This window comes from Heteronotia binoei, chromosome 4, assembly GCF_032191835.1.
Source record: "Heteronotia binoei isolate CCM8104 ecotype False Entrance Well chromosome 4, APGP_CSIRO_Hbin_v1, whole genome shotgun sequence".
Lineage (NCBI taxonomy): Eukaryota > Metazoa > Chordata > Lepidosauria > Squamata > Gekkonidae > Heteronotia > Heteronotia binoei.
In genome coordinates, this window is record NC_083226.1 from 63,589,193 (window position 1) to 63,608,348 (window position 19,156).

Below are 19,156 nucleotides of genomic sequence, written 5' to 3' on the forward strand. Positions count from 1 at the left end.
GCTCAGCTTGCTTGTTAATCAAGCATGGAGGCTGGTTGCCAGGATGCCTGCGTGTGGCTCTGAGATGCACACACAGTAAATAAAATACAAGCATGAGATGATGAGAAAAGGCCATTCAGCAGACATCTGGTGTGCAGAGAAACACAAGGCCCTAAGACATTTCCATTCTGTTTCATAGCTTCCACTTTGGGTTGGCTGAGCTTTATTTATAGTCCAAAATGTATCACCTGATCCAGACTCAAACATCATCTGTGCACCATATGGCTGTCTGTTAGCTTTCCCAGTCAAAAAGACAAAGGTGCTACATAGGACTTTTTGTGTGTGGAAAAAGCCCAGCAGGAACTCATTTGCATATTTGGCCACACCCCCTGATGTCACCATTGTTTCACACAGGGGTTTTTTTGTGGAAAAAGCCCAGCAGGAACTCATTTGCCTATAAGGCTACATCCCACTGCCAAGCCAGCAGGAACTGCGTTCCTGTGCGTTTCTGTTCAAAAAAAGCCATGGTGCTACATATACATGCATTTATTGTACAAACTCTGAAAAGACCAATATGTCCATTCTTTTCTCTTTGTATCATGCACTCCATTACTAGCACACATCATTTCTCTCTACAAAAAGCCAACTACTTTATTTTTAGAAACTGTGCTTTTAAAGGTGAGATTATAGCCGGTCTTAAAATAACTCAGCACAGCATAAATCATTAGCTATAAAAATATGGTCCACTTGCTTTCTACTTAGGAGGACATTCTTACATAGATAACAGGGCTATACTATAACAGAATGGTTCAAAAAGATGCTTCAGAGAAGGCAAAAGAACCAGGAATTATACCCTATGTAGAGAATATGTACTATTTGTTGCTGCATGTATTATCCTACTTCATAATTTCTGCACCATTTAATGTCATATTAACACACATGCTTTGTTTTTAGATTTCTCAAAAAAATTCTGTTTTTAGCTTTCTGCTTGGTTTCAGATTTCTGCAATTGTAATCCTATTGCAGTGCTTACTGGACATTCCATCCTCTTGATTGTACTGATTTACACTGTGTAATCCACCTTGAGTTCCAATGAGAAAGTGGACTTTAAAATTTTAAAAATAAAATATTTAATTGATATCAATGTATTACTTTTCTCATACACATAAATTTGAGCCTGTTAAGTCATGGCTCTCAGGTTGCAAGATCTGAGCAAGGCTGCAAATGATAGGACATTTTGGAAGGCATTGGATCATAGGGCCACCATGTCAGAAGTGACATGATGGCACTTCTCTCTCTCTCTCTCTCTCACACACACACACCCTGTTTAATTCTGACACTTGAATGGCTGCCAAATAGGAAAGGTTTGCAGCCCTACAATAAGGTATTTAAGATCAGAACTCACGAATTGCCAAGGGAGAGTTACACAATGGCAAATTTCAAACAGTATATGCAACAAAAGCCCTCTTTTTTGACATTATGGATAATCAGTAAATAATATAAACTCAAGGAAATTTCAAGGCCATGACAGCTTTGTGTGTTTTGCTAGGGCCCTGGAAGTGCAGAAAAGATGTTCCCTGCAAGGATAAAAAACTACATATTCACAGCAGATCCAAATTTGACTTCCATACACTTCTTGGAACTGAAAGGCATAGGAAAAACAAAGCAACCTGCATGGATCATGAAGCAGATACTGAGCAATGGAACAAAATAGCTATATAATAACAAAAATATGGAACAGCTCCCCCAAACATGGTTGCAACTTCCAATCCACTCCTGACTATCACTACAAATGCATATCCACAGCTAATGTACTTGCTCTGCTCTTTTGCACATATGCTCCTGTGGACCAATCTGCAAATACTGGATTTATTGTATTTGCAAACTAAGGTGGTAATGCTAAGCACTGCAGAATTTGTGTACACAGGATTGCCTAGGAAGTGACATCATGCATATTATTAAGATTGCACCCTGTGCTTTCATAACTGGGCAATAACAGGAAAAATATTATGATCTATTTCTTAATGGCCATAATGAAGTTGATGGGTAGAATTTCATATAGTAACAATAATACAGTTGTCTATTCAAAATAAAAAATGCACTTCTGTGTTCTTTAACCATCATGGTATCTACTTGAACAACATAATATAGCATCTTGGTTGCCAACTTAATTTTTGTACTTCCATATTAAGCTCAGAGGTAAACACTCAAACCTTCAAACAAGTCTGCATTTCTGTTGATCTCTGGGTCATTTTCTGTTAAGAAATGCCCAGCAGTACCCATGACAACAGCCAAATGCTGCAGTAAAAAGCAGGACATCATATACTGGATACAGCAAAATCTCTATAGCAACAAGATAGCAGCACTGATTCAGGAGGAAGTAAAAAATGGAGGCAAGTTAGTGGGAGAGACCAAACTATACCTGTCCATGGGGGGAGGGAAAGGCAGAGAATGAAAGAAAGGGTGACATCAGTAAAATACTCATGTTGCAAATCTGGTTCAAAACTAAAAGAAAAAGTGGTGGGAGCATGAGGACTAGGAACCTGAAATGGCCACAAAGTCACTGGCTTATAATGCAGAGCACCATGAACAAGGATTATAAGCCATCCCTGTGTCTTATCATTCACTTTTTTGACTGCTGCAGAGCAGACAGCCTTGTTGATAAGACAAGAGTCAGAAATCTGTTTTAAATCAAGAGCTATTTCTGTACCTTTATGATACTCTGGCATGTAGAGAGTGGAAGGCCAACCAAACTAGTCCCGTTGATTGACATGATTTGGTCCCCTATGTTCAGTTTCCCAGACTTCTCAGCTGGTCCTCCATGCATCATGTTGGCAATAATAACTGTAGGCAAGATGGATCCCCATCCGGATTCTACAATAACCACACCCAGAATTTCTCCCTTTTGTTTCTCAATGAAAACCTGAATCAGAAGAACAAATATTGAGAACATCCAATAATGGCCATTTTTCTTTACAAAATGCACAGAACATGCAAACGTTATGTCCACAAAAATGAAACTGCTTACTACATTAACTGTTTATTTTTAGTCACACTAAACTGATGTACAGCATGCCAAACATTTTAAAGCTGTTTCTTAAGACAGCACATAGCATATGACAATCAGCTGAAGTGCTGATGAATTTAGCGCTGGTTGTTTATTCATGTTTTTTTTTTAAGGGAGAAAAATGCAAAAAAAAAAATGGCTGTTGATATTCCTGCAGGATAGACACTGTTCCATTCTGTATGGCTGAAAGTCATTCACAAGGAACTCTTAATAGCTGTGTAATTGTTATTACTATGTAATGGGTGTTATTAGCTTGCTCTAGGGGATTATTAGCCTAACAATATCATTATTAAAATGAAAACATACGTCCTTGCAGTTCTCAGATTTAGAGAAGTGGATCAGGTCATCATTGTACATGTCTTGAGTGTTGAGAAGGTCACTGTATTCCTTCTGGCTTAGGTCTTCTGGATTTATTCCATTTGCTCTTAGAAATTCCTGGTAGGCCACACTAAATGCCTGGCCTATGGACTGTGCAATTAGCTGTGCCTGTGGTAGGTGCCAAAAGGAGAGAAAAGTAGCCACATTAAAATAAGTTATAACAAATTAACTTATAACATTAAGTCAAAGCTGGGAGAGCTGAAAATGGGGACTTAAAATAGGGACTTTCAAACTGGCCTCCACCTGCAGGTGGAGGTATGACCACAGAACCCATATGCTGGCTGCAGCACATCAGTTAGGCTTTTTATATAGTAACAATTGGATTTTTGCTGCCCATAAGGGGTCAAGCCCACAGAATTGTCAAGTGGGCCTCAGGTTTAGGAAGTTAACAATGACCTTAGATGTTCAGCCACTGTTAACTCCTAGTCTGCCATGGGCATCCTCCTCCAGGAAATAACTGAGCTATAGGGAAATATAATATCAAAAGTCCTGTGTAGTCTTATTGGAGAGTATACAACCCTGTTTTGACGAACTGACCTAAGAATTCCAAATTATGTTTCTGTTTTTGTAAATTTTTTAAATGAAGGGGTACCAATAACAAAAACTCTCCTTACATCCTCAGATTCAAAAACATGGCACATCATTTTATACTGCCTCTTCCCATCCTGGGAGGGGTGAGATGCTTCCACATTATCTTGGGAATTAGATCTTGGCATTCTCCTGCGGGCCATCAACACAACTATATTCCCAATATCTGCAATGTAGGAAATGGTCCTCAGAGGATGATCCATCATAGTTTCCTAAAGAAGACAAACCATTGTATTAGGCTATTTAGCATTAACATACAACAGACATTTAGTACATGCAGCAATTTAGACTCCATGAATGAAAAAAAAAATTAAATCACTTTCTAGGAAAGCAACAAGAAGTTCCTACCAGTCCTTGGTATTTTGGATCTGAACCATGATAATAACAAAGCATAGGAAATAATCTGTTACTAAGATAGACCTGCTGCATGGTCAACTGCCACAAGCCAAATGGAAGACACAGAGAATTCTCCCATGCTCTCCTGTCAGTTTTCAGCAGCAAAGCATGTGTTGGGTAAGAGAGCTATGGGACAGGATCTGCTTCACTAGTCCTCCCCTGGCCTCCTAGTTTAATTCCATCTCTGGAAATGGCACTGGATGTAGGCAGGAAGATGGGGAAAATCTACATCTTCTCAGCAACAATCTCCTCATTCAGCTATCCCCCCATACCAGTTTGTGTATGATATTTGAGAAAACCAGAAGCTAAGCAGGGAAAAATTCAAAAGGTGGACAACCAAAAAAATGATGTCATTCAGCAGGCCAATTGAAAATCATTGCTATTTGGGAGGAAGGGAGATATAGAGTAAGAGCTCCATATGGAAGCAAGCAAAGTCAGGATGAGGATCTCTGGGCCTCTTTGCACCATGCATAAGCTAGGTAACTTGCCTTATTAGGGGTCAAAGGCAATCTTGCTAGTATAGTCAAGTTAACCTGTGTGTACTTCCAACTATGTTAACTTTGAGAGTGCCTTTTCCATTATACAAAACATACATTTAAATCTTATTAGAATTCATTTTGAAAGTGTAGCATTTGATGTTCCCTTTCCAAACTAACATTTCAGGTATTTACTCAACACATTTGTATATTGCTCTCTCGGTTTAAAAACTCCCAAGACAGCTTACTGTTGTGAAAAAGAAAAAAAAAGAAAAAATGTACAGTAATATAATGGTGAACAATACACAATGCCTCATGAGAACATTGCCAAAAAAGACAGGTTGCTTACCTGTAACTGTAGATCTTCAAGTGGTCATCTGTGCATTCACACTCATGGGTTAGAATGAGGGTGTGCAAAAACTGAATGCCCCTCCACTGGTTCATGGAATGCAGATATTGCCGCCAGATGAACTTTAATGGAGGAAAAAACAAGGCCAGCATCCACCAGAGATAACAAAAACTCAAAAATAACCGGCAGTCCCACCCTCTGGGGCGAAACTGTAGGATCAACTAAAAACTGAAGAAACTTCCACCACTTCCTATCATAAGAAGCGCGGGAGACAGCTTCCTGCTATTCAGGAAAACGTGTTGGACTCTGCTGGAGAACTCACAGGGTCAATGAACCACACTGTCAGCTTCAGGTGGGGCACGCTGCGATGGAATACATGACCGTCCTGAGCTGACAGAAGATCCGGTTCCGCAGGAAACTGGTAGAAGACCCCCCTCGCCAGTTGAAGCAAGATCGGGAACCAGTTCTGCCGAGGCCACCACGGAGTCACCAGGATGCAGCATGGTCTCTCTCTTGCGATCTTGTTGACCACCTTTGTCAATAGTGGCAGAGGTGGAAACAGATATAGGAACCGACCTTCCCACGGGAACAGCAGACCGATTCCCAACGACTCTGGATCCGAGCCCCATCTGGAGCAGAACAGAGGACACTTCTGGTTCTCGGCTGTGGCAAAGATGTCCACCTGAGGATACCCCCCAGAGCTGAAACACGGGTTAAAGGAAGCGCCACTGTATCTCCCACTCATGAGGGGAAGCCGCACCCCTGCTGAGGGAGTCTGCTTGCAGGTTGAGCACCCCTGGGAGATGCGTAGCCTTCACAAAGATGTCATGGTCCAGGCACTGCGACCACAGTTCCAATGCCAGCACACAGAGCCATCGAGAAACTGTCCCTCCCTGTCTGTTGATGAAACACAGGGCAGTGGTATTGTCCGTAAGCAGAGCAACAAACTTCCCCGCCACCATGGGGTGGAAGGATCGAAGAGCAAAATGAACTGCCAGCAGTTCCAGGTAATTTATACGGCAATGAGTCAATTTCAAAGGCCAACGGCCCCCCACAAACAGAGTGTCCATGTGGACCCCCCCCAACCCCATAAAGATGCATCTGCTGCGATCGTCACTGTTGGTACAGGTAGGTGGAAGGGATTTCCCTGACAAATGTTGTCCTTTGATTTCCACCACTGCAGTGTTTGAAGTGTCACAGGTGGAATTATAAACCTCTTTCGAGGTGAGTTCCTTAATGGTCGAAACTGACGAAGAAACCAAAGTTGTAGGCCTCTCATCCTCAGCTTCACAAAGATCAGCACACTTGTAGTCGCCGCCATCAGCCCCAGCATCCGCTGCAGCTGCTGCACCGTGCCCCACTTTCAACTCTGCAGAAGTTCGACAAGGTTGATAATGTCCATCACTCTCTGCTGAGGCAGGAAAGCACGATGAAGGTTTGTATCCAGCAAAGCCCCTATGAACTGAACTGTCCGTGATGGAGTAAGGTGTGATTTTTCCAAATTGACCTGCAGACCCAAGGTGTGAAGAAGACAAAGAGTGGTGGCAATATGGTTTGACAAACTTTCCTTCGACTCCGCCACAAGGAGCCAATCGTCGATGTATGGAAAGACGACTATCCCTTGAAGTCGGAGGTGGGCAGCCACAACGCTCATCATCTTCGTGAACACCCGAGGTGCAGTGGACAGGCCAAATGGAAGGGCCTTGTACTGGAAGTATTGAGAACCTACTGCAAACTGAAGGAAACGTCTGAACGCAGGATGGATGCTGACGTGGAAGTAGGCATCCTTGAGGTCCAGCGTTGCCATCCCATCCCCTTGGTTGATGAGGGGCAGAATTGTTTGCAGAGTGGACATTCTGAACGTCTGGTACAGAATAAACCTGTTCAGATTCCGAAGGTCCATGATTGGTCTCAAACTCCCGTCCCGCTTGGGAACCAGGAAGTAACGAGAGTAGAAGCCCCCCCGTCCTGGCCTCCACCGGGACCCATTCTATGGCGTGTTTCTGTAGGAGGTTGCTCACCTCCGCCAGCAGAGATGGGGAAGGGTGTGTGGTGATTACCACAGATTGGTTTGGAATCTGAGCAAAATCTATTTTGTAGCCTTCCGCGATGATGGAAAGCGCCCACCTGTCTGTAGAGATGGACTCCCAGGCCGACAGCAATGGGAGGAGGCGGATAGACGAAGAAGTGGGGATGGTGAAGCGTGCTACCAGAAAGTCAAAGGCCCTGCTTTTGAGGGCGAGCGCCCTTGGACTTGCCAGTGGTCTGTGCAGAAGCGTAGCTGTTTCTATTGTTCCCCCTGTGTGGGGACCTACTCTCAGGTTGAGCAGAGCGAGGTCTCCACTGCTGTTCCGGGGAGAACTTTTGATATGGCTTCTTTGACCAAGGTTTGTTCCACTGTTTTGGTTTCGTAGCTCTGGAAGACGCCGGGACACCCAGGTTCCTGGAAGTTTTTATGCTTTTATCCATTTCCTGGAGTGCATTGTTGGTGGTCGAGCTGAAGAGGCCTTCGTCCTCAAAGGGCAGATCTTCAACGAAGGCCCTGGTGTCCCGCTGGAGGGTTGTTGACCTGAGCCACGAGTGGAGGTGGAGGCAGACAGCAGAAGTGATGGTTCTTGCTGAGATGTCCACTATATGCTTTGCTGCAGCCAGTTGTTGTTTGGCTACAGCAAAGCCTTCCTTCTTCAACTTCTTTGCAGCAGACCTCTTCTCCTCACTCAGGGAAGACAAGAGGGGGGTAAGTTGTTCCCACACTGAGTATTGGTATCTAGCCATGCACGCAGCATAGTTAGATACCTTTACTCCCAGCGCCCCAGCAGAGTAAAACTTCCTCCCAACATTGTCCAGCTTCTTTCCCTTCTTGTCTGGTGGAGAGGAGTGCGTCTTGTGGGCCTTTGACGAGGAGGATACGACCACCGAATTGGGCTTTGGATGCATGAAGAGAAATTCAGCACCGGCCTCTTGGACGCGGTACATGTGGTCCAACCTTCTTGATGACACAGGTGTAGAAGCAGGCTTCGCCCAGGGCTCCTTCACCGCCTGTAAGATGACCTTCGTAACAGTCAGGGCAACCGCTGTAGATGCATCTCGCTGCATGATGTTGAATACGGTGTCGTCTACAACGGGTTGCGGTTGAGTCACCGGGAGAGAGAGGGAGAGTGCCATCCTCTTCACCAGGTCCCCATATGACTTTAGATCCTCCGATGGTGAAATGGGAAGATCCTCAGCGGTATGAGACACTGGCGAAGGTTCCAAAGCCCTGTCCAGATCGTCGGTACCGACCTCGGAGTCCGACGATGAAGACTCTCTCCTCAAAGAATGTTCCGAGAGCACCAGCGTTGACTCTCTGACGGGTAACCAGATCGACAACGACGACCTAGGCTGGACTTCCTCCACCACCACACTGCATCTTTCGGGCAGGATGGCCATCGATGCCGAGGGACGCCTCCTAGAATGCTGGGAAAGCCTCGACACATGGGATGCCTCGGATTGCTGGTTCCAGTCTGCAAACTCCTGAGGGGGGTACCACTAGTACGTCGGGTATGGATAGGCGTAGGGAGGCCACTGGCACTGCTCCCATGGTGGAAGCGTTGGGAAATGGCGAGCTACGGTGGTCAGTTCCAGCTCTCTCCGACCTCTTGCCTGATCCAGCGGTGCCAACGGCTCTATCGGTGCTGACACCTCCATCTCCGAGACAAAGTCACTCTCACTGCGACGCCTTGACCCCGAGTGCTGAGTGAGGTCGATCTCTTGCTCCGATGCCAATAGACACAATTGCTGCGAAGCACTGCCTCTCGACACCGAAGGGCTACGATGTGGGGACGCCAAGATCTTCCTCGGTGGAGTGGTCGATATTGATGTCGAAGCGTCATGAGAAGGGGAAGGAGTGCGGGACGATCTCTTCTTCCGCTTCTCCTAGATTTCACCTTCTTCGGTGTGGATGATCGGGTCCCCGAGTCATCCCGACGCTTCTTAGCTGGGGTATCCACTGACCCTTCAGAAGGTCGCTTTGTGGAACGCCCATGCTTGACTGGCATCTCGGTTCTGATCGGCGATGTATTGGCCGATGTGACCATCGGGGCCGCGGCCTCTCCCATTGGTACCGATGGGCCCGATGCCATCTTTTGAGGACCAAGTGCCGACTCAACCCACGCAGCCGAAAGCCTCGCCGCTCGATTCTTGCGAGTTTGTTTGGAAAAACTCAGGCAGTGCGAGCAAGAATCCACACGATGTCCCTCGCCCAAACAAAGGAGACAGAGGGAATGGCCGTCGGGGTGGGGGGGGAATCTTCTTCCCATAGGAGCAGCACCTCTTAAAAAACCCCGAATGTCTTTCCATAGACGCCAAGGAAAAAACCCACCCAGGAAAGCCTCTGAGGGGAAAAACGGGGGAAAACTGGGCCCCGAAGGGCAAGTCCAACATTTTTTTTTTACAACACTAACTATCTAACAACTAACTAACTACACTAAGAAAATAACAAACGGGCTGTATACAACAAGAAAGGCAATCCTAAGATTACTTTACTGACTGGGGACACGAAAGGAGATCCTCACAGTGCAGCGGTCAGAAAGGAACTGGTGGGATCCTCGCGCTGGCGCCGGCGAGCATGCGCACTGGGATGCCTGTGCATGCCCGTTGGTGCTGGGCACGAAAAAATCCCAGGCTTTTTAGGTACTGGTTCGGGGATCGGCACAGGCGCTCTAACCCATGAGTGTGAAGCACAGAGACCATGAAGAAGATTCAAAGGAATTAGCTGTTTGGTAAAAAAATCCAAAGGCATGGGGAACAGAGACACATAAACAAGAGCCTATGTTCTATGAAACTGACACATAAATCCATCATTGCTTATAACATGGCCATGGTCAGAAAGAAGGACTAGGGCGGGGGTGGGAATCAACAACAAAAGAGACAATTAAGAACATATCTGCTTGGTGCCTGAAGCTGAACAGCTGGATTTCAAAAGGTGACATGCCATAACAGAAACAGCTCTGTCTGCAGATATTATGCATCTCACCTCTGAAGGTGAAGGAACCTGGGAGCAGAGCTTCTGAAGAAGGCCTTAAAACTAGTAATGGGGATAGGAAGTCCTTTAGATACCCTAGCCCAGGGTGTTTTTAAAGACTTTAAAAGCTAAGCTTTCATTTATACCTCACCCTTCTCTACAGTAAAATTCTGTGGAGGCAGAGTGGGGATTCAGATAAGGGAATCCCAGATGCCAGTCTGACATTCTAACTGCTACACCCCCTGGTCTCTAGACTGGGCTTCAATTTATTGGCTGTAATCAAGTCTGCTCCCAAACTGGAGCTGTAAAGGTTCTGAAGAAAATGTGCTAAGGTAGCATAGTACTGTAACAGTTTGCTGCTCTCTTTCTAAAGTATTGCATATACTCACAACTTTGCTTGTAGAAAACAAAAATGTTTATATCTCTATGTTCCTTCAATATGCCAAAGAATATAATTTACAGATTATTTTCAGATGATCTCACTTAGCACTTCTCACTTTGCACTCATTCTGAACTTTCACCACCTCACAAGTTGTCTCAACTTCTCAAAAACCAAGGAGCCAAATAGATTCCACAAGATGATCTCACTTAGCACTTTCATAGAGATGGTAGAAGGCACTGAGCAATAATCATGTCAGCCACTGAGGTTATTTCTCTGTTTCAAAGATCATCCAGGGCTTCAGCCAGAGGAGCAATGCTATTTGCAAAAAACACCCAGAGGTCTTTCAGGAATCCATCTTATCCCTCAGAAGATGATCATCTTAACTGGTTCCCTGGTCCTACAGATGTTTCTAACTACAATCCTAAACAGAGTGATGCCCTTCTATAGTCAGCTCTGGTTTTCAGCTTGCTCATTTCTGGTTGTTTCCTCATTTAAGGTGACTGGCATTGACAAGAACCCCTTGTTTTTTTTCTGTGAATGTTCCCACTTGATGGAACAGGCTCCTTGAGGTGGTGAGCCATCCTTTGAAATTTTGAAGGAGGCTGTTTTATTAATTGCAGAAAACCAGATTGAACATATGACTTGCTGTCACAATGCAGGGGACCAGGGAGGGTCTTTACAGGCTGCCACCACTCTGGTAAGGATCTGTCTGGGAGGGCCCAGAGTACCCACTTGACCCGTGTCTTCCTTCTTAGAAAATATCTTCTCCCATGACTAAAGAGGTAGTATAACAATAATGTTTATTGTAAGTGCTCAAGAACAAACAAGTGGATTTTAATTATTAGCGCAACAGTGAAGAAAATAAAAGTCCTGACGTGACTAACTATACATATACTCTCTTTTTGCTTACAACTCACCCAGCCCTCTTTGTATGAGGGAACTCTCCTGTTGCAGTCTCTCTCCAGCTCAGCCTTTCCAGAGAGAACACTTCCTCCTCTCTAGCTAGGCCTCTTATCCTTTCCTTCTGGAGTTCCACTCCTTTATTCTCCATTGGGCAAGTTTTCCCTCCAGAATGTCTGCCCACCCAATCAGAAGGACAGAAAGGATCCTTGGAAATATAGGCCTTGATGCTACTCTAATACAGACTTCTCTGGAGCCTGTAGGCCACAATAGGCGTAGGATCATAACACCTGCTATAGGCTGAAGTTGGAGTCCAGTAGCACCTTTAAGACCAACAAAATTTTATTCAGAATGTAAACTTTCGTATGCATGCATACTTCATCAGGCGAAGGAATGATATAGGCATGAGCATTAAGTTGCCTTGAGACAGTCTCAGAACACCTCAGTTCAGCTGTTAAGCTTTCTAATAGTGTGTGGCTGCAAAATTGTGGGAATTACATAACCCATAAGATAAGTAAATAAAAACCCAGTGTTGTTTTTCTCTCCCTTTGCAAAAGGTTAGAGAAGAAATGGATTATTGTCAATCTCCAGCATCTCACCAAAGATCTAAAATGTGTGAACTCCGGGATCATGCCAGTAACAAATGAAAACAAGCCAATGAGAGATATATCAATAAAGCAATACTGTTGGATTTCAGCAAAATTATCACTGGTTGTTGTACCTGTGTATCTGCATTCAGCACTTTTATTCTCTGTGTTGAAATGAAGAGGTCAACTTCTGTCATGGGTTGAGATTCACCTTCAGGAGCCTGCAATTAAAGTAAATCTTAATCAGAATTTTTTAAAAAAGATTTGAGGAGACTCCTTAAAACAGAGAGGTTAGATAACAGATCAAATAAGCAACAAGTTATAGTCACCAGCAGAGCAATGCAAACATGTAGTATTAGACTGCAGAAGCTAAAGGTAAGCACAAAGGTATGAAAGGTATATATAGGTATGAAATGTGAGTTAAGAGTGCAGTACTGTGTGCAAATTGTTAATTGTCTCAACCACCAACATTCATTCTACAAACATTTATCTTTCTGATGTGAAAGAGAAGCTAGATAAAAGTATTCTCACCTGCTTCTCTCCACTCCTCTTTCTCTGTAGTCCTAAAATACTGAATCATCCAGCACAATATTAAGTTCATCTATAATGGGACCTTCTTGAACCTACAATTTATTGACTGGGAAGTGATTAGTGGGTTCAGGGAGTACCTAGATACAGATAAAACTAGGGAAGTGGACTGATTGTACTGTAAATTCACCCTTGGGGACAGATGGAGTGGCCAAATATGTGCCTGCTACTCATTCCCCTTTTATATTAAGGTGAAGAATTTTTACATAACTGGGTCCCCATTTCTAATGCATGTTATTCTGTTTTTATACGAATGAATGTTCTTATATTTATTTCATTTTAACAGGAGCCCTTTGATGGCAGACTTTATTTGAAAAGTTTTAAAAGGAGATAATCACAAAGACCACATAAAATGGTTTTTTTAAAAAATTAATTTTACTACGGGCAGGGAATAAAGAATAGACAATACAATTCTGGGTATGAAGGACTCTTTGGACAGACAACAGAAGTATTACAAGTATTGACCCACTGCAGAGACTGAACAAGCACAATTTTGTACATTAAATATCTTAAAGATCCATCAAATTTTTAAGAACCATGTAAAACTCCATTAAAATCCCAAATTGAGGTGTTTTAGTAATCTTAGTATGTAGTTCTGTGTACATAGTAAGCTTTTTTGCATCCAGCAATTTGACACATCCATAAATCAAGTGAAACACCATTCTAATACTAAGTAGCAAGAAAATGTATGGGTTTTTAAAGCACATAATTTAATTAGAACCTATACCCAACAGCTCTGCATTTGGAAAATACATTTGGGAACAGTCTATTATTCATTTGTTTAAATCCATTCATTACCCTACTGTCATTCTAACATGAAATGGATAATGATAAGCAACAAAGAAGAGCAAACCAGGCAGCTGGTTGGTTGAGGTGTCAATTTATATGATGTCTCAAACAAATTGGAAGAAAAAAAACTTGCTGGATACAGAAAATTTTTAAAAAGAAAAAGAAAAAAGCAAGAAATGCTAAAAATAAATAAACAAAAAACAAACAAACAACCCAGGCATAACATCAAGCTGATGAGGTTGTACTGCACCTTCTTCCTGCTTTTGGCTAATTTCTGGGCCATCTGCTTAGCATGGAATAAACAGAGACAGGAGAACGGTTAGAAAGGAACCTGCAGAGATGTCAAGTCAAGTAGGGATCTAGAACATCAGGATTGTGACTATCACCTACTTGAACTTTAGTTCTGTTTTATATTTTAAAGGTCACATGGGGAGGGGGAGAGAGAGAGGGGGGGAGAGAGAGAGAGAGATGGATCAAAGGAAACATTTTAAGTATAACAGAGATTCTACTAAGATTTAATTCAGCTGTCGCTACACTGAAGACAAGAGAAATATCCTTTATTAAATCAGCAGAAACAAGAAAGGCATTCAAGCCCTAATACACTGACACACTCAATCCTAGACTAGTAATTCTGAAGTAAGCCCTGTAAAAATAATAAAGACTTGATTATGAAACATCTGAATGAAACATTTTCTAGCTGGGTGGTATGTGGCATGGATTTTCCTTCCACTACCAAGCAGGATTTCTATTCAACTGTCATATAATCCTGGCAGTCATGCAGAACCTCTCCATCTTGCAAAGGTGAGGGAGGGTAGAGGGAGTCATTAATGTTGCAAGCTGCTCTACACACAATACTCACAAGGAGCAGACATCACACAAATGATGTTCCAAGCAGCCTCCCCATGGCAACCACAATTGACAGACCAGTTATTAGATTGGACATTTGACTGGTCTGCAACCACATATGTATATTTAGGCTAATGTGTAGCATATAAACTGCACAGATTTTGAATGAATCTGACAGAGAAGAAGTATGGCTCCTTGGTTATGGGAAATGTGGCCGAAAATCTGTTTAATCCTCACTACTTTATTTATTTTATTTATTCAGCTATTTTTACCAATTTTTCCTCCAGTGAAAACCCAAAGTGGTTACAACACCCTTCACTCCTCCATTTTATCTTTACAGCCACCACTCTGTGAAGTAAGTTTGATTGTGAGAGAGTAACTGGCCCAGTAAGATTCCTGTCAGTGTTGGGGTTTGAACCTGGGTCTCCCAAATCTTAGTCCCAACATTCTAACCACAACATGCTGGCTCTGTGGTGGCAGTCACAGGATCTCTCTATGGAGGTATTTTAGTGCACATAAAGAAGCCCACTGTACATTATGCCAAGTATCCAATAAACAACTAGCAGCTATAAGCCCAGAGAAAGAGCAGCCATAACTTGCAGTGCTCATGTTTTGCATTCAGCCACTTGAGACCATCAGCAGAAGTGATACATACAGTGCTAGGTTTTAGTTAAAACCAGAACAAAGTACTGAAAATGTTATCTAGGGGACTATTCACTAAAATGAGAAAATTGCTGGAGCACAAAATCTACCACTGAGAAAACTTGTTATTGAAGTCTTTACGTTAAATTGTCTGTGACACTCTGATAGTCTTATTCTTAATTGCAAAGGGCATATAAAATAAAAATACATACTTATAATGACACTAACCATATATAGTTTAAAGCCTCACAGCCTCCTTGCTGTCAAAAATATTTCCAGATCTTAAAGCAAAAGGGTTAAAATAAGGAGGCATGTGCCAATCATAAGGCAAATGAGGCAAATCACTTTAGCTAGAACTGATGTTTCCAGTTCCTTGCCTGTCATTCAGTATCTGTTAATGCTGAACTTGACATATGTTGCATAGTGATGCTTTTATTCCCCCTTCCCTGGAAAAAGGGTGTATAAGGTGTGGTCTCCAAGTATGAAGGTGAGGGATGGTCCAGGAAGACAGCATGGGCAGGAGAACGGGGCTCCCATGGACAGTATGCAAAGATGCAGGTGCACATCAAAGGGTGCAAAAAAAAAAAAGAAGAGAGATAACACTGGTGCTTTACCATCGTCTCTTCTGTTTGCCCATTCCCCAGCACCAGTCTAGAGGTTCAACTCTATTTTCTGCACAGAAGTTCTGATATGCTCACAGAGTTCTCACAATGGAAGCAGTCTTCTTAATATGAATGGAAGTGCCAAGTCTACATGAACACCCCTTGCGGGCTTCTGAGATGCCCTAAAGGGAATGAGAACCTTGGATCAGTTTTCTTGGATGTAAGCAATCCTCTCAGCTTGTCTCTTGAAACTTCAGGAGTGAGCAACAATAATCTCCTGCATCCATGCTGTCAACTGGCTCATCAAATTAGTGCTAATGTCATCTCTGACCTGTCAATTAAGCTGCAGCCCCCATTGTCTTTTGGCCAAGTAGGAAACTAATGAAGAGACCAACAAAGAATTTGCACCAAATACAATGGAAATGAAGCTGATGAGGATTTCAGCAGAAAGTCACTGAATATTTGAATAATTTCACCTTATTTTCACACACAAAAATATGAACCCAACTTCAGAGTCTAACAAGATATTTATCAAACAGAACCATGAGGAAACAATACAAAAAAAGAGAAGAAAAGTAAGTTCAGGCAATTTCTATTGATTAAATGTTTGCCTCATTCCTTCCTTTGATACAGCAAATAACTAATAAACTGGCTTTAAAAAATAAAATGGAAATTGCGCTTTAAAAAAAATCATGGACATACTTTTGCTATATTGGACTGCAGCCAAATCTGTGTACTTTCAGATCACATTGATACCAAGTGTGCCTAATTTGAAATAAAGTCAAAATTCACTAAACATCACTTTTCAAAGATTTAGCAATCTCAGCAAACTAATTTGTTTATAAATATATGCTTATGTATATGTTAGTATTGGTTGGATCTTTTTATGGATTGGTTCGTATTCTGTCCAGTTGGTTAGTGCTCTGTCTGCTAATTAAGCAGAGCCAAGTATCACTGAATATAACATATGAACATATGAAGCTGCCTTATACTGAATCAGACCTTTGGTCCATCAAAGTCAGTATTGTCTTCTTAGACTGGCAGCGGCTCTCCAGGGTCTCAAGCTGAGGTTTTTCACACCTATTTGCCTGGACCCTTTTTTGGAGATGTCAGGGATTGAACCTGGGACCTTCTGCTTCCCAAGCAGATGCTCTACCACTGAGCCATCGTCCCTCCCCTAAGATAGATAACAAAAATCCTACAGCATTTACAATTCTATTCCATACTTAACAGATTCCAAAAACTTCAACAATGAAGGTCAAAACTAAAATGGAATAAAAAACTCCTCAATTTAAATTTATACATGTTTTGAAAGGTGTCCTTATGCAAGCTGCATATTGACTACTGCCTATTCTGCTTATGTACAAACATACCACTTGATGTACATGTGAAAATAGGGAATATTTAATTTGCCTAACAGCATTTTCTAAAATGTCAATTCAACTTTAGGATTCAAGATTAAAATTTCATATGCATGTTAGTTCATTACCTCCATTATCACATGCACATACATGTGTAATTTCAAAGGAAAGGAAAGGTCCCCTGTGCAAGCACCAATTGTTTTCAATTCTGGGGTGATGTTGCTTTCACAATGTTTTCACGGCAGACTTTTTACGGGGTGGTTTGTCATTGCCTTCCCCAGCCATCTACACTTTCCCCCCAGCAAGCTGGGTACTCATTTTACCGACCTCGGAAGGATGGAAGGCTGAGTCAACCTTGAGCCAGCTACCTGAAAACCCAGCATCCACCAGGGATCGAACTCAGGTCATGAGCAGAGCTTTGGACTGCAGTACTGCAGCTTTAACACTCTGCGCCACGGGGCTCTTTAATTTCAAAAGTGAATGTCAAAACAGTGACATCTGAAAACCTTAGTTAAAACATTAATTGCATACATTACAGACTAATATATGACTAACCATCCAGGATCTTTAGCCTATTTGTTTGGAGCACTGTTTATATGGTTTTAATATTCATTCACTGCTGCCAATATATACACTTTCCCCTAATATACGGTTACTATTTGATAGCAATACCAGCATAATGTTCTAGTCTTGGCTGCTCTTACATAGGGGCTTTCTAAAGTATAAATGCATTCCACAGTCACATCCTAAAGAACTTGTTCTAGTGCACATAAAGCCTTGTAAACCGTATAACTGGCTTTTCCCCCTGACACAGTTACTTTTGAGGCTTATGAAATTCTTTCCCAAGCCTTACATTACTGGCAATGCAACAAAAAAGTGGGAGAATCAGGGCCTTGCTGAGTGTAGGCAAAAGTATATATTATAGATGACTTAAGAGTTGTGGCTGGAAAGTAGTTCCTTACACCACAGTTTCTACACTCTCCCTAATCATGATGAAAAGCCAGACATGACAATTTCACATCATCCTGGCTGCAGGGAGGTAAGAAAATGTACAATGCACTGACATACCATAAGACAGCAAAGGTACACGTTACAGGGAGGGAGGGAAAAATGTGAGATGGGGAGGCCAGACCTGGAGCAATTATCTACTCAAATGTGCAGTTTTGTTTTTTGTGAAGCTTTCCACATGGCCTTTTGGACTGGGTTGGAGCTTGCAGTTGCTAACATGCAGAGTTTATAGATTAATCTATGAAGAACCACCTCACCCACAAACAAGCTGAAACTGGAATACTAATTCCTGATCTAATTGCTTTCAGGTTAACTAGCCTCAATGGACTTCAATTAAAATATAGCCTGTTCCTGCACACTCCTTTTAGGATGCTAATGGTAGCATAACCAGCAGTTGTCCTGCCATAGCTAATGGGAAACACCCAAGTCCGCACCTGGGAAAGAATCCATTCATCATGCAAGAGCTATCCAGACACCTCTGTAAGGAAGTGGTCCTCAGAGTGTCTTACTGTGAACTACCAACAGCCCAAGACCCTCTCAAAGATACTTTTGTGCTGTGTGTGAAGGCAAGTAGCATTGTCAGGTCCTCACAGAGCACAACAGTATGACCTCTTTCACCAGTGCAGGACTCAGTTCCAATGCCAGGCACCACCATCACAGATCACTGTGCTTAATACTAGCTAGTTTGTGGATGACAGCATAAGCTACTAGACTGGATGCATTTTAAGCTCCACAAGTTTGATAGGATGCAAATTTCCCAAGAAACAAAAAAAAGTCAATAATTTATAAGATTTTTAAAACATCTCACACTCTAATCAGATATAAACCAGAAAGCAAGTTAAATGTAATTTAAAACACTGTGACTCTCACATCACGTTTAAAAGAAGGAAGGGATCAACGCAAGAACCCGGCAGAAAGTCTCCTTCCATATAACAGACTGTCACTGCCCACACTGAAATGCTTGTGTGTATGAGTTTCTCTCTTAGCACAGTGTATCTATCACATAAATTATTAGGTTCCCTTATGTATGTTATTTATTATGATATATATTTTTGATTCAATGTTAAAACTGTCAAGGGACTGATCGAAATTCCTACTACCTCCTTCTGCTCCCTCTCACTAACCTCCCTACCCTTCTTGGTCTTTCCCATGTGCAGAGGTGTATGAACACAGTGCTGAAAGCATTCATTTATGTGCATAGGTGACAGAACAGACCA

The 19,156-nt window shown here is 42.5% G+C and overlaps 1 protein-coding gene across 2 annotated transcripts in view; it reads right to left on the bottom strand.

The window, feature by feature from the left end:
- APBA1 (amyloid beta precursor protein binding family A member 1) overlaps positions 1-19,156 on the bottom strand; it is a 123,842-nt gene that overhangs the window by 10,827 nt on the left and 93,859 nt on the right. The window contains exons 6-10 of one of the 2 annotated variants that reach the window (XM_060237439.1): positions 13,731-13,763; positions 12,238-12,324; positions 4,038-4,223; positions 3,352-3,531; positions 2,689-2,901 (exon numbers count right to left, since the gene is read on the bottom strand). In XM_060237439.1, the coding sequence (XP_060093422.1) occupies positions 2,689-2,901; positions 3,352-3,531; positions 4,038-4,223; positions 12,238-12,324; positions 13,731-13,763 (699 nt within the window). The remainder of the gene's footprint in view (positions 1-2,688; positions 2,902-3,351; positions 3,532-4,037; positions 4,224-12,237; positions 12,325-13,730; positions 13,764-19,156) is intronic. The other variant, XM_060237440.1, reaches the window with a different exon arrangement.